The following is a 14,312-nucleotide window of genomic DNA, read 5'->3' as shown; positions in this document are numbered from 1 at the left end:
TGAAATAAAAATAAATAAATAAAATTCACCAGGTAGGCTAGTTGAGAACAAGTTCTCATTTACAACTGCGACCTGGACATAATAAAGCAAAGCAGTGCAACACAAACAATAGCACAGAGTTACACATGGAATAAACAAACATACAGTCAATAATATAATAGAAAAAGTCTATATACGTGTGCAAATGAGGTAGGACTAAGGAGGTAAGGCAATAAATAGGCCATAATAGGCCAAAGTGGCGAAATAATTACAATATAGCAATTAAACACGAGTGATAGATGTCTGTGCATTCACATTGCCATAGATAAAATGCAATTGTGTTCATTGTCCATAGCTTATGTCTGCTCATACCATAACCCCACCGCCACCATGGAGCACTCTATTCACAGCGTTGACATCAGCAAATTGCTCGCCCAAACGACGCCATACACGTGGTCTGCGGTTGCAAGGCCGATTGGACATGCTGCCAAATTCTCTAAAACAACATTGGAGGTGGCTTATGGTAGAGTAATGAACATTAAATTATCTGTCAACAGCTCTGGTGGACATTTGTGCAGTCAGCATGCCTATTGCATGCTCCCTCAACACTTGAGACATCTGTGGCATTGTGTTATGTCACAAAACTGCACATTTTAGTTATTTGTGCTAAGGATAAGTGCTCACTAACAGGGATGTAATCAAATTTGTGCACAAAATTTGAGAGAACATTTCTGGAATATTTTATTTCAGCTCATGAAACATGGGACCAACACTTTACATGTTGCATTTATAATTTTGATCAGTGTATGTGGGTGGATATGGGGGAATATTTTACAACCAGGAATGAAAAGTAAGAAATGTAAATGTAAATAAAACACCATTATCCATCCACTAGGTGCCAGTGTTGGTCTGTTTTTGGGAAACTGCTTGTTGTTTCCTGTCCACCAGACTATAATATAGAGGTGTAGATGTGTCCTGTTTGCCCAGGCAATGGGCCAGTGTGCATAGAGTAGGTTAAGCTGTTGTCTGAGGCAAATACACTCCATGATGTGGCAGTTCTGTACCATGGCAGTGGCAGCATCCTTGTCCTGTGCATGTTTCTGATTCTGCGTCACAGACAGTGACATCACTACCTGACCTTGCTTTTAACTACTGCTGTTATAGTACTCCTGACTCGAAACATGAACATAGAAAAATGCCATCAATGGATAGCTGTAGACATGTTGCAACCAACAGTAACCTAAAGAAGAAAGGGCTGGGCCTACTGTTGCTTTTACATTCTGTTTTCATTTAAACAAGTCATTAATACTTGATAATACCTTAAGCTTGTTATGACATAATTCCTGAGTGATGGTAACTAGATGTGAGTATTGCTGTAGAATTATCCCTATGGTTATATGACTGGAAGGACCCTGCCCATTCTCTGTCTACTATTGAGATTTGAGTTGGCTCTCTAGAGCACAGCAGATAGGCCAATCCCTTCTCCCTTGATAACTACCATGCCTTGGATGCAGCAACGCCCTCTTTTTAAGCTATATGGCTGAATCATAACCCCACAGAGCCTGTGCTTTAGTTGAATGTGAGGAGGTGCTAGAATATATCCACTCTTAGCTACTGCACCGCAGGGTACTGCTGCTCAAAATGTAATCACATTTACCGTGTAGCCTATCCACATCACCAAGCCTAGCACTCCTTTCCCCATCTCACCCTCCCACAGGAAAGGTGTGTGTGTGCCATGTACAGTGTACCACCTGTGTTGTCTAATAACCTATCAAATATATGTTAATAACTTCAATTTTTGGGTGAATCTGAACACTTGTTGCATATGCATCATAGTCCCCGGCAGGTATGTTGTAGCAGCATGTATCATTTACAGAGCCCTTTGCGTATGCAAAACCCCCAGCACAGAGCAGGTACCCTTATTCTATGAACTCCTGCCTGAAGTGTTCCGTATGCCATAGAGACAGCCAGGATGAGTTTAAGATTATTCTGGTCTCTCCCAGGTTCCTGCGGGAAAGTAATATCCTTGTACGGTGCTGATGGGCGAGAGAGATATGTTCTGTGTATCCAATTACTCTTTGAGGCAATACAAGTCTAAATCAGCTTAAAAACTCTGCTCAAGAAATAGCTTTTGCAGTTGCAGCATTAGGCAGAATAGCAGTTTAAGCTTCATGGCACTTAGGCTATAGAATTATGCTCCATGCTCTGTTGCAGCTGCTTGCTGTGTGTATTTCTTAGAATGGCATCTAAATAGTGCCCCAGTCCTAATACTGTAGGCAATACATGCTGACTATTAATATCCAAGTGAAGTTGTTGTAACTCAGCCAAAGATTTCTTTGATATGACGTGGTGTAAATGCCTTTGTGGCACATGGCTATCACCTCTTTAAGGAATACCTAGGATAGGATAAGTAATCCTTCTCACCCCCCCCCCTCTTTAAGATTTAGATGCACTATTGTAAAGTGACTGTTCTACTGGATGTCATAAGGTGAATGCACCAATTTGTAAGTCGCTCTGGATAAGAGCGTCTGCTAAATGACTTAAATGTAATGTAAATGTAATTGAGCATGCCCGAAGTTGTGTGTATTTTTACTGTCCCTATAACTGATTTTCTATCGTTTTAGAATACTAAGTTTACATAGTAATATAACTTTATTAACCGAATCGAGTGACAATATAGCCGTTTTATACATTTTTCCAACTTTCATAACCTTTATCTCACCTTCCGTTTCGCCACAGGGGGGCACTCATGTACTATGGCACCCTCAGCACCGGTGGAGACCGTGAGGAAAACATAATAAACTCGGAAAACAGATTCCTTGTACCCATGCAATCTGCAAAGTGGTGATAATTCGTTTTGGGCTGACATAGCTCTGGTGTTGTCGCTTGGATAAGTGGGACAGAACACGAGGGCATCGTTCATTTAAGAGGTAGCCTAATGAGTGATGTGGTATTTGAGAAGTCTTTGAACAGTTTGCTATCTGCGGTCACTTCTTATGCAGCAGAGCGAAAGAGAGAAAGAGGGAAGCATTGAAGCTACTCTCTCTTTCAGCTTCGGATAACCATCGCTTTGTATGCTGTAAATGATTCATATATTTTTTTCGCAACCGATCATCTATTTCGGTCCAAGTTTGGAGGGTGCAGAAACCACATTGCGGATGCATCGATTGCAATCGAGAGGATCCCTATTCCCCAAACGGTTTGAAGGATGAAACTACGTGCTGTGAATTCAGAGTAAGACCTCAACTAATTGTGGCTCGTTATTTTTGGACCTATCTGTATGATTGACTATCCTACAAACCTGAAATGGGACAATATATAATCGAATATATAATTTGACAATACTTTTGTCTGCTTGTTCGGGGCACTGATTCCGAGACTAAAAAGGATACCCGTGCCTATATATAAGTTTTAAACTAACACCGCGTCAATTAGACGACATCCCTTCACAGTTTCCCTATTTGCATGCTGTAGGGTATTTTCCCCCACATGGAATCATGGCTTCGATGTATCAGAGGTTCACGGGCAAGATCAACACCAATAGATCTTTCCCCAACCCACCTGAAGCTAGCCACCTACTCGGCGGGCAAACAGTTGAAGACGAGAATACCGTGAAGATCCCGCGCCCCTGTCAAGACGTACGGCCCCGTTTCCAATGCCAACAACAGGGGAGCGCATGTGGGGACGAAGAAGAGGATGTAAGAAACACATTTCGCCCCTCTGCATCCCTCCTTCTTTAGCCAGGCTCCCTTGTGCGCATCCAATCAAAATGTCATGACGGCAGAGGGTTATGCATGCAGCAGATATTACATTATTATCCCCGCGTGCATAACTCACTGTCATCATGGCATTTTTATTCAGAAGAGAAGAGTGGTTTTACATTACTTTATTATATGTCTTGTATACATAGGCTATATATTCAGTTCATCAAATGACCGACGATATATCACGTCAAAGGAAATGTGTCAGTATGAAACAGGCTCTGCGTAATTGTGTAGTTATTGGATGAGAGCGTTTCCGTGCAGTTTCTCCGTTACTGTCATGTAATGTGGTCAGACGGTAGTTACTGTCCGAGTTGAATACTACTGTCTGTTCATTATTGAACTGCCGCTAAGGAACATTCTTCAGCTGTTTGTGGGCGAGTATCTCGGTCCAAAATTGCCTACGTTATTTAGCTGACAGATGGCGCGCACAAAATTATATCGGGGCTGGTGTAATTAGATTCGGACAGGGGGGTTTTATTTGCGAACATGGCAGCACATTTTCAGCATTTTACCGCGTGAAGTTTTGTGCAGCGTCCTGTCTGATTTTTTCTCTTGAAAATAATGTGATGTTGAGATGTGATGGAAATACACAGCAACAGTCATGTTTTAACTACTGCATGATATACCTAGATAAATGAGTAGTAGGCCTGTGCTATGCTTATTCAATTTCACAGTCTTATTGATGTAAACCACCAGGCTTTGTGATATCAATGACAACCATTCGAAGTCTGTCATCGGGTCGCTTTAGCTCGTTAAAATGGTTTTACATTTCCACAATTGATGAACTTTTCAAAGTTTGTGTAAAAAAGTTACGTAAGGCCTATAAAGCATCTTATTGCCAAAACCCGCTCTGTTTCACTGCCCGTGGTGCTCAATAACCCCATCTGGCTCCACATTGTGCGCCAGTTCAGTGTTGATTTCGCTGTCCAAGGTGCTGAAAACGTTATTCGCTCTACTCTCATCCACTACCCAGGGTGCGGAAATGTTGGTCACATAGCCGAGGAAATATACAGTACATAAGCAAAAGTATGTGGACACCTGCTCGTAGAACATCTCATTCAAAAAACATGGGCATTAAAATGGAGTTGGTCCCCCCTTTGCTGCAATAACAGCCTCCACTCTTCTGGGAAGGCTTTCCACTAGATGTTGGAACATTGCTGTGGGGACTTGCTTCCATTCAGCCACAAGAACATTTAGTGAGGTCGGGCGCTGATGTTGGGCGATTAGGTGTCCCAAAGGTGTTCAATGTGGTTGAGGTCAGGGCTCTGTGCAGGCCAGTCAAGTTCTTCCACACCGATCTCGACAAACCTTTTCATTATAAACCTCGCTTTGTGCACAGGAGCATTGTCATGCTGAAACAGGAAAGGGCCTTCCCCAAACTGTTGCCACAAAGTTGGAAGCACAGAATCGTCTAGAATGTAATTGTATGCTGTAGCGTTAAGATATCCCATCATTGGAACCAAAGGTCCTAGCCCGAACCATGAAAAAACAGCCTCAGACCATTATTCCTCCTCCACAAAACTTTACAGTTGGCACTCGGGCAGGTATCGTTCTCCTGGCATGAGCCAAACCAGATTTGTCTGTTGGACTGCCAGATGGTGAAGCGTGATCCATCACACCAGAGAACGTTTCCACTGCTCCAGAGTCCAATGGCGACAAGCTTTACACCACTCCAGCCGACACTTGGCATTGTGTATGGTGATCTTAGGCTTGTGCGGCTTCTCGGCCATGGAAATCCATTTAATGAAGCACCCGACAAACAATTATTGTGCTGATGTTGCTTCCAGAGGCAGTTTGGAACTCGGTAGTGAGTGTTGCAGTCCCGTTCTGTGAGCTTGTGTGGCCTACCACTTCGCGACTGAGCCGTTATTGCTCCTAGACATTTCCACTTCACAATAACAGCACATACAGCTGACCGGGGAAGCTCTAGCAGGGCAGACATTTGACGAACTGACTTGTTAGAAAGGTGGCATCCAATGACAGTGCCACATTGAATGTCACTGAGCTCTTCAGTAAGGCCATTCCACTGTCAATGTTTGTCTATGGAGATTGCATGGCTATGTGCTCGCTTTTATACACCTGTCAGTAATGGCTGTGGCTGAAATAGCCAAATCCACTAATTTGAAGGGGTGTCCACATAGTTATGTGTGTATAATATGTATATATTATATATATGTAGATGTAGATGTAGATATGCATCTCAACCTCTAAACAGCCACGTTAGCTATGGTCTATCCTATCAGGTTGATAAGATGAACACTGCACTGCACTGATTTTATTTATTTATTTACTTCTTTATTTAGAAAACTGCAATCCCAACAAAATATGTCAACATTTTGCTGTTGCTATTCGTGATGTTTCTTGCCATTGTTTTTGACTCTGTTGTTCCAAAAGTTCGAGTTTTATCACGCTAACTTGAATCATGCTGTTGTGCATCTGTGAGTACTTTTTCACACCATGTCCTCCAACCATATATGTTTTCAGTGGAAGTGTGTTTTGCTAAATTATTTATTTACACCATCGGTTTAACTTGACAAAACTGTGAACCACTATGGCTTGTCGTTTTATTGAGATGAACACATCTTTTACAGCACGTCGTTAAACATTCCCCTGTCAGGTTTGTGAGTGGCTGGCCATTCAAGTTGATTGTACTAATGAGTGGTGTGCTGTGTAAAACACGGGTTGAGGTTTGCATGCATACAGTATTTCATGAGATTGACTCATTGGCCAATGGTGGTTTCTTTGTGTTTGTTGACTCAGGTAGTTCTAGTGTGATTAGAATTCAGTACACACATTGATGAATGATAGGCATTGAATAGAAGTGGTAAGACTGTATGTGTGTGTGTGTGTGTGTGTGGGGGGGGTTCTGATGTTGGTTGGTTCAAGCCTCACTTTCTATTAGTGAAGGGTGGAAAAATCGATAGTTACATTTTGGGATATTATTTTAGAAGATATATCACAGTATTATTTTTGACAGTATCGCAATATTATTTGTGCTCTGGTTGGCAGCACCTTCACCAAAACATGTATTTTTTCCTGTATAGCTTGTTCTCCAGCTTATTTTTAAATACTGAGCCAATTGGTCTTCAGCACTTTTATTTCCATGACTGATCAAAACTTGTTCTAATAATTACAATAGTAATACAGGACCCAAAGTTGCTTTTCATGCCTCTCTCTTGTCTCTGCAGCAGATATATGGTGAGCAATAAAATCACAGTATCTAATTGCAATACATGTAGAATCATAAGAATTGCAATACATATCATAACTGCACCTAAGTATGGTGATACATCGTATCGTGAGGTCCCTGGCAATTCCCAGCCCTAGATTCTATGGATTTCACTTTAAGAAGATGACGTCACTAGATCAAGATGGCCACAGCAGAACCGTTTTGAAATTGTTTTCTGAAAGGGCAGGTTGAAAAGTGAGATCTCTGAAAGTAAAATTTTCAGAATCTGATCTATGGTCAGATTTGCACTTTTACCTTCTAATGGTGTTGTCAGGAAAGCTGATCCTAGATCTGTGCTTGTGTATGACCTTTAGTTTAAAGGCATCTGCCCTGACAGGAGTCAGTCCAGTCATGTGACTGTCATGAAACGATGGCTGCAGTGCCATTCAGATCAAGCTGTCCAAGTGAAAAGGTCAAATCCATGTGTGATGAGAAGCATACCGACTGACCCTCCTATGGAATCTCCACCGTTGAGGGAGATTGAGGCATTGCCCTGCCTTTGCCCTGACACTTTTCAATCTTTTCTTGGGTCCTGTTGAGTAGGGCACACCGCAGCAAGAAGTTTGGCAACTGTATTTATCTCATCCTACTCTGCCTTCTCATACTTTTTGTGTGTCCCCTCATCCCTTTAAAACATTGAATTGTGTCGTCATTGGGCTCTAGTTTATCCTCTGGCGAGAAAATCCTATTTTTTCGATACATAGTGCTGCTATCACACTATAATCCTCTCTGATGCTGCTAATTCTCTGCGTGGAATCAAATCAAATGTCTCTCCCTAATTCTGGCCTCATCCTTTAGAGTCCCTGGGGGTTTTCCTACTGTGTGTGCTTTCTTTAGTATGGGCATCAACTGGTCAAGGGAAATGGCTCTACTTATCAGATGAGGTCCTTGAAAAAATTGTATCTGAAAGTCTACATACAGTGAGAGGGAAAAACGTATTTGACCCCCTGCTGATTTTGTACGTTTTCCCACTGAAAAATAAATGATCAGTCTATAATTTTAATGGTAGGTTTATTTGAACAGTGAGAGACAGAATAACAACAAAAAAATCCAGAAAAACGCATGTCAAAAATGTTATAAATTGATTTGCATTTTAATGAGGGAAATAAGTATTTGCGCCCACAAGGTCCCCCTGCTCAAGAAAGCACATATACAGTGGGGCAAAAAAGTATTTAGTCCGACACCAATTGTGCAAGTTCTCCCACTTAAAAAGATGAGAGAGGCCTGTAATTTTCATCATAGGTACACTTCAACTATGACAGACAAAATGAGAAAAACAAATCCAGAAAATCACATTGTCTAATTTTTTATGAATTAATTAGCAAATTATGGTGGAAAATAAGTATTTGGTCACCGACAAACAAGCAAGATTTCTGGCTCTCACAGACCTGTAACTTCTTCTTTAAGAGGTTCCTCTGTCCTCCACTCGTTACCTGTATTAATGGCACCTGTTTGAACTTGTTATCAGTAAAAAAGACACCTGTCCACAACCTCAAACTACACTATGGCCAAGACCAACTGTGGGAGCAATTATTAGGAAATGGAAGACATACAAGACCACTGATAATCTCCGTCGATCTGGGGCTACACGCAAGATCTCACCCCGTGGGGTCAAAATGATCACAAGAACGGTGAGCAAAAATCCCAGAACCACATGGGGGGACCTAGTGAATGACCCGCAGAGAGCTGGGACCAAAGTAACAAAGCCTAACAGCAGTAACACACTACGCCGCCAGGGACTCAAATACTGCAGTGCCAGACGTGTCCCCCTGCTTAAGCCAGTACATGTCCAGGCCCGTCTGAAGTTTGCTAGAGAGCATTTGGATGATCCAGAAGAAGATTGGGAGAATGTCATATGGTCAGATGAAACCAAAATATAACTTTTTGGTAAAAACTCAACTCGTCGTGTTTGGAGGACAAAGAATGCTGAGCTGCATCCAAAGAACACCATACCTACTGTGAAGAATGGGGGTGGAAACATCATGCGTTGGGGCTGTTTTTCTGCAAAGGGACCAGGACGACTGATCAGTATAAAGGAAAGAATGAATGGGGCCATGTATAGTGAGATTTTGAGTGAAAACCTCCTTCCATCAGCAAGGGCATTGAAGATGAAATGTGGCTGGGTCTTTCAGCATGACAATGATCCCAAACACACCGCCCGGGCAACGAAGGAGTGGCTTCGTAAGAAGCATTTCAAGGTCCTGGAGTGGCCTAGCCAGTCTCCAGATCTCAACCCCATAGAAAATCTTAGGAGGGAGTTGAAAGTCTGTGTTGCCCAGCAACAGCCCCAAAACATCACTGCTCTATAGGAGATCTGAATGGAAGAATGGGCCAAAATACCAGCAACAGTGTGTGAAAACCTTGTGAAGACTTACAGAAACTGCTGTAGGGTATATAACAAAGTATTGAGATAAACTTTTGTTATTGGGCGCATTCAACCTCTGTGATTGCCAACAAGTCATGTTTTGCATAGGGGTCAAATATTTATTTCCCTCATTAAAATGCACATTAATTTCTAACATTTTTGACATATGTTTTTCTGGATTTTTTTGTTGTTATTCTGTCTCTCACTGTTCAAATAAACCTACTATTTAAAATTATAGACGGATCATTTCTTTGACAGTGAGCAAATGTACAATCAACGGGGGATCAAATACTTTTTTCTCTCACCGTATGTGCTAGTCTTTTCTCACACTTCCCTGAGAGAGAGAAAGAAAAGCACACGCACACACACACACACACACACACACACACACACACACACACACACACACACACACACACACACACACACACACACACACACACACACACACACACACACACACACACAGATGTTTTAGATTATCAAGGCTCAAGCCCTTTGCATGCCCTCTTAAAACCTCAACGAAGAGAAAATTAAATTATTTTAGGGTTTTATGAAAACATAAATGAATACGCAAAATGTCAATAAAATGGTAAGCAGTAAATATATATTCTGATCTGTTTTTTCTATTATATTGATACTGTGGCAGCAGATTTAGAGCTTATTCCTCTCTGTAATGCTCAGAGTTGACATGTGCCTTACTCAGGTGGAAAAGCATTATGCAAAATCACAACACAGTAAAATAGAACCCATTTCCCTTTCCCATTCTCCATCTATGATCTCAGTGGTCTGAGTGTGAAAGAGTGCCCTCAATCGATTCCACTTCAACTCTCGACTTGACTGAGTTTGAATGGAATTGATTCCATGTCCAAATGATGACTTAAGCTTGAAGACTTGAATACTTTATTGTCCATCTACTCCTATGGAGAGCTAGTGTTGGATAGCTGCAGTGATGTCTCTTGGAAATTAGACTGATGACTTCACTTTCGGCTGTAGGCAGAAAGTTGAGCTTGCGCCAGGCAGCCAAGACTGTTGCAGCATCTGACACATCATCATGGGCTTTGGGGCTGGGTGTGTGTGTGTGTGTGTGTGTGTGTGTGTGTGTGTGTGTGTGTGTGTGTGTGTGTGTGTGTGTGTGTGTGTGTGTGTGTGTGTGTGTGTGTGTGTGTGTGTGTGTGTGTGTGTGTGTGTGTGTGTGTGTGTGGGGGGTGTGTGTGTGGGGGGGGCCCAGGCTCTCCTGCTACACAAGATGGAAGATGGAGGAAATTAAGTGCATCACAGCTGGCACTGGCACACTGTTGTCGGTCTGCCATTGTGTTGCACTAGGGAATGGTGGGCATTGGGTGCATTCAACCAGAAATATGGACATTTGAGTCCTTTACACCCTTTTATAATTGGACCTAATGCAGAGCACTGCAGCAATGTAGATATCCAGTCATAGTATGATGAGCAGGCAACATGCTTTGTTTTCTGTCAAATGCAATTCGCTCAACTTGACTTGGCTTTCGTTCCTTAACCCATTTGCCAGTATCTGGTACCTCTCGTGGCATGAACAATTATTTTCAGTGTTTGCAATGTAAAATCAAATTTAGTTATTTCAAGTTGCCTCCTCTGTAATGTGAAAATGTGCCTGATATTCAAAGAATTGATTAGTGTTGGGCCGGCCCGGGTTAATGGTTTGGTCTACATTGTAGCCTATATAGACCAACGCGTGACAATTTCTCTGGTGAGAGAGAAGTGCACCTGAATCTTTCAGAACTAGAATGAGACTCACTTTCCATGATCTCTCTCCTTCTCTGCTAGACACGAGCCTGCAACTCTCATCTGTTCAGCGTTGCACTTCATCATGTATTTCCTTATAGAATCATAGCCGCGGGAAGCGTGCTGGAAGTGCCGCAGCACCCCTGATAAATTGAAATACATTTCCCTAATTTATAAAATTACTGCTGTCTGTTCAGAAGAAATGAAATAATTCAGAATACTACACCAGGAGGAGACCTGTATTTTAACCACAGAGGATCAATCGCTTATTTCAAATAAATAGCCTAGCTGTGGATTGTGTGTATCCCAATAACAAGGCATGCCTACAGTCGGGAACGTGTGACAAATCTGTCAATGAACAGCATGCTGCCAAAACTGGCCTTTCGCAATATTTCAAGTACAATCGTGGGAAAACACCTGTTGGAAAGCAAATGGATTCTGCTGAAAAGGGAATACTAATCTGTCTGTAGGCTACCAAATACAGTATGTTATAAACTTCCAAATATACCTATTTAGCGAGCAGCATTGTTTTACAAAGTAAAACAAGAGAGAGTGTCACGCCTTGGTCATTGTATTTTGTGTTTTTGTTATGTTTGGGTAGGCCAGGGTGTGACATGGGTTTATATGTTGTATTCGTATTGGGGTTTGTATTATTTGGGATTGCGGCTGATTAGGGGTGTGGTATAGGTTTGGCTGCCTGAGGCGATTCTCAATTAGAGTCAGGTGCTTATCGTTGTCTCCGATTGGGAACCGTATTTAGGCAGCCTCAGTTTCGCTTTGTATTTCGTGGGTGTTTGTTCCTGTCTCTGTGTTGTAGTCACCAGATAGGCTGTAATTAGTTTCACGATCCGTTCTGTTGTTTTTGTATTTCAGTTATTTCATGTACCGCTATTCTGTTCATTAAAGTCATGAGTAACCTACACGCTGCATTTCGGTCCGACTTTCTTCAATCAACAGACGAACGCCGTTACAGAGAGATAGGCTTTTGGCACATCATTGGGTGAATCAGTGAAACAGGAAAGCTTTTTCAGGACTGTAATTTGCTCCTCATATTGTACAATATGCGTCTCCACACACCTAGGCCTAGGCTATCGAGGGATTCAAGACAAGGTCGTTATTATTTATCTCAGATTCTCAGTTTGTCAGTGTCAAAGTAGCCTGTCGTTTCGATCATTTGTGAGGTGTTAAAAAATATTTAGCTGAAGTCTCCAGTCTTCTAAAATGATGTAGAATTGCATGAAATGCATTTATAAAAGGGAAATTATTCCCGGACACTAGGCTTAAAAAACAGACTCTACTGCTCTATGACAGCCCGCAAAATGCGTTCCAGTACCTCAGAGCCCCCCCCCCAATCTACCTCTGGCGCGGCAGGGTAGCCTAGTGGTTAGAGTGTTGGGCTAGTAACCGGAAGGTTTCAAGTTCAAATCCCCGAGCTGACAAGGTACAAATCTGTCGTTCTGCCCCTTAACAGGCAGTTAACCCACTGTTCCTAGGCCGTCATTGAAAATAAGAATTTGTTCTTAACTGACTTGCCTGGTTAAATAAAGGTAAAATAAAAAATATGTCCAATATACCATGGCTAAGGGCATAGCGACACAGCGCGGAGTGCCTGGATACAGGCCTTAGCCGTGGTGTATTGGCCATATACCATAAACCCCAGAGGTGCCTTATTGCTGTTATAAACTGGTTACCTACGTAATTTGAGCAGTAAAAATAAATGTTTTGTCATACCAATGGTATACGGTCTGATATACCACGGTTGTCAGCCAATCAACGTTCAGGGCTCAAACCACCCAGTTTATAATGTTATACATCAGTAGACCCCTTTCTTGTTGATTCCATATGACATGCAAGTGCACACTAATCTCCCCTATAATAGATTATGCATGCGGTGACCGAGGTGTGAAGCAGACCTATGCTTTATTTATCACAAGCACACATTCCATCAACCAAATCGGGTTAAAGCTCCATAACAGGACACTTCTCACTTAGCAATGTTTCGGACCAATCAAGGCGGCATAAGGGGATCACATGACCAACAAAAACATGGAGGGGAGTTCATGTTAATGTTCTTAATGTATTCACAATGTATAGTTAGGGCAGAAATAGGCTCATTTGTTGTTTATGCGCTCAATGTGGGTAAAAAAAAGTGTGTAATTTATCCAACGCTCATGCAACTTTCACCCAGCTGGATATTTTTTCATACATTCATGCAGCTTTTTCTAATGAAGACAAAACAATTAGAGCTCGGTATATAATCCATAGCAATGATTGCAAATCCAATGTAAAATAGAAGACCATCAGAGGAGGACTGGTTCTGTACTGAACAGCAGTGTGGTCAGACACAGAAATATAATTCTAGAATGTAGATCCATACCAGCTAGAGAGCTAACTGGTAAATCTACTTCTATGTGTTCGGTTCCCAATAGGCCGCTGCTCTCTCCACTGCCATCGAGTCACCATGGACCTGTCTCTTGGTTGCCATGGTTTCAGAGGCGGAGAGGACATGTCTGTTGGCTCTGCCTTTTCCCGAGCATCTGGCTTGAGCCAAGGACACAGATTGGCTGTGGGGCTATAGGCATCCTAGGCATGAGACTGTCCCTGTGCTTGATTGATTGGTTGCAGTAGGTTTCAAGACAGACATGAAGGAAAAGCCTTATCCTAACTGGAGAAACGATTAAACGGTTTACGTTAACTGTAGCAGCCAACATGTCATACATGTCATACGCACCAATGTGTTGGAGAAAACACCGTACACCTGGCGACCGTGTCACAGAGCATTGCTCCCGGCCTGCCACAGGAGTCGCTAGTGCGCTTCTGGGACAAGAACATCCCTGCCGGCCAAACCCTCCCCTAACCCGGACGACACTGGGCCAATTGTGCGCCATCCCATAGGTGTCTTGGTCGCAGCCGGCTGCGACAGAGCCTGGACTCCAACCAGGATTTCTAGTGGCACAGCTAGCACTGCGATGCAGTGCCTTAGACCACTGTGCCTCTCGGGAGGCCCTAATATCTTAATCTCTACGTAAAACTAATTCGTACTTCCTGAGATTGGGGAAGAAAAAGCGAGCGAGAAGAGTCAACCTTTACCACATGGAACAAGGGTGACAGGTAGCCTAGCGATTAGAGCACTGAGTCAGTAACCTAAAGGTTGCTGGTTCAAATACATGAGCTGACAAGGTGAAAAATCTGTCAATGTGCCTTGAGCAAGGTA

The 14,312-nt window shown here is 42.5% G+C and overlaps 1 protein-coding gene across 4 annotated transcripts in view; it reads left to right on the top strand.

Annotated features, from left to right (window-relative positions):
• The window catches only part of LOC124039593 (dipeptidyl aminopeptidase-like protein 6), a 389,264-nt gene that overhangs the window by 165,535 nt on the left and 209,417 nt on the right, over positions 1-14,312 (top strand). The window contains exon 1 of one of the 4 annotated variants that reach the window (XM_046355734.1): positions 2,919-3,677. The exons of the other annotated variants lie outside the window; for them this stretch is intronic. Within the exon in view, the coding sequence (XP_046211690.1) occupies positions 3,477-3,677 (201 nt within the window). The 5' untranslated portion in view covers positions 2,919-3,476. Of the gene's footprint in view, positions 1-2,918; positions 3,678-14,312 lie in introns of those variants that run through there. 4 annotated transcript variants of the gene reach the window in all.

This window comes from Oncorhynchus gorbuscha, linkage group LG07, assembly GCF_021184085.1.
Source record: "Oncorhynchus gorbuscha isolate QuinsamMale2020 ecotype Even-year linkage group LG07, OgorEven_v1.0, whole genome shotgun sequence".
Classification (NCBI taxonomy): Eukaryota; Metazoa; Chordata; class Actinopteri; order Salmoniformes; family Salmonidae; genus Oncorhynchus; species Oncorhynchus gorbuscha.
Note: the sequence above shows the minus strand (reverse complement) of the source record. Positions and strands in the feature narration are given on the sequence as shown.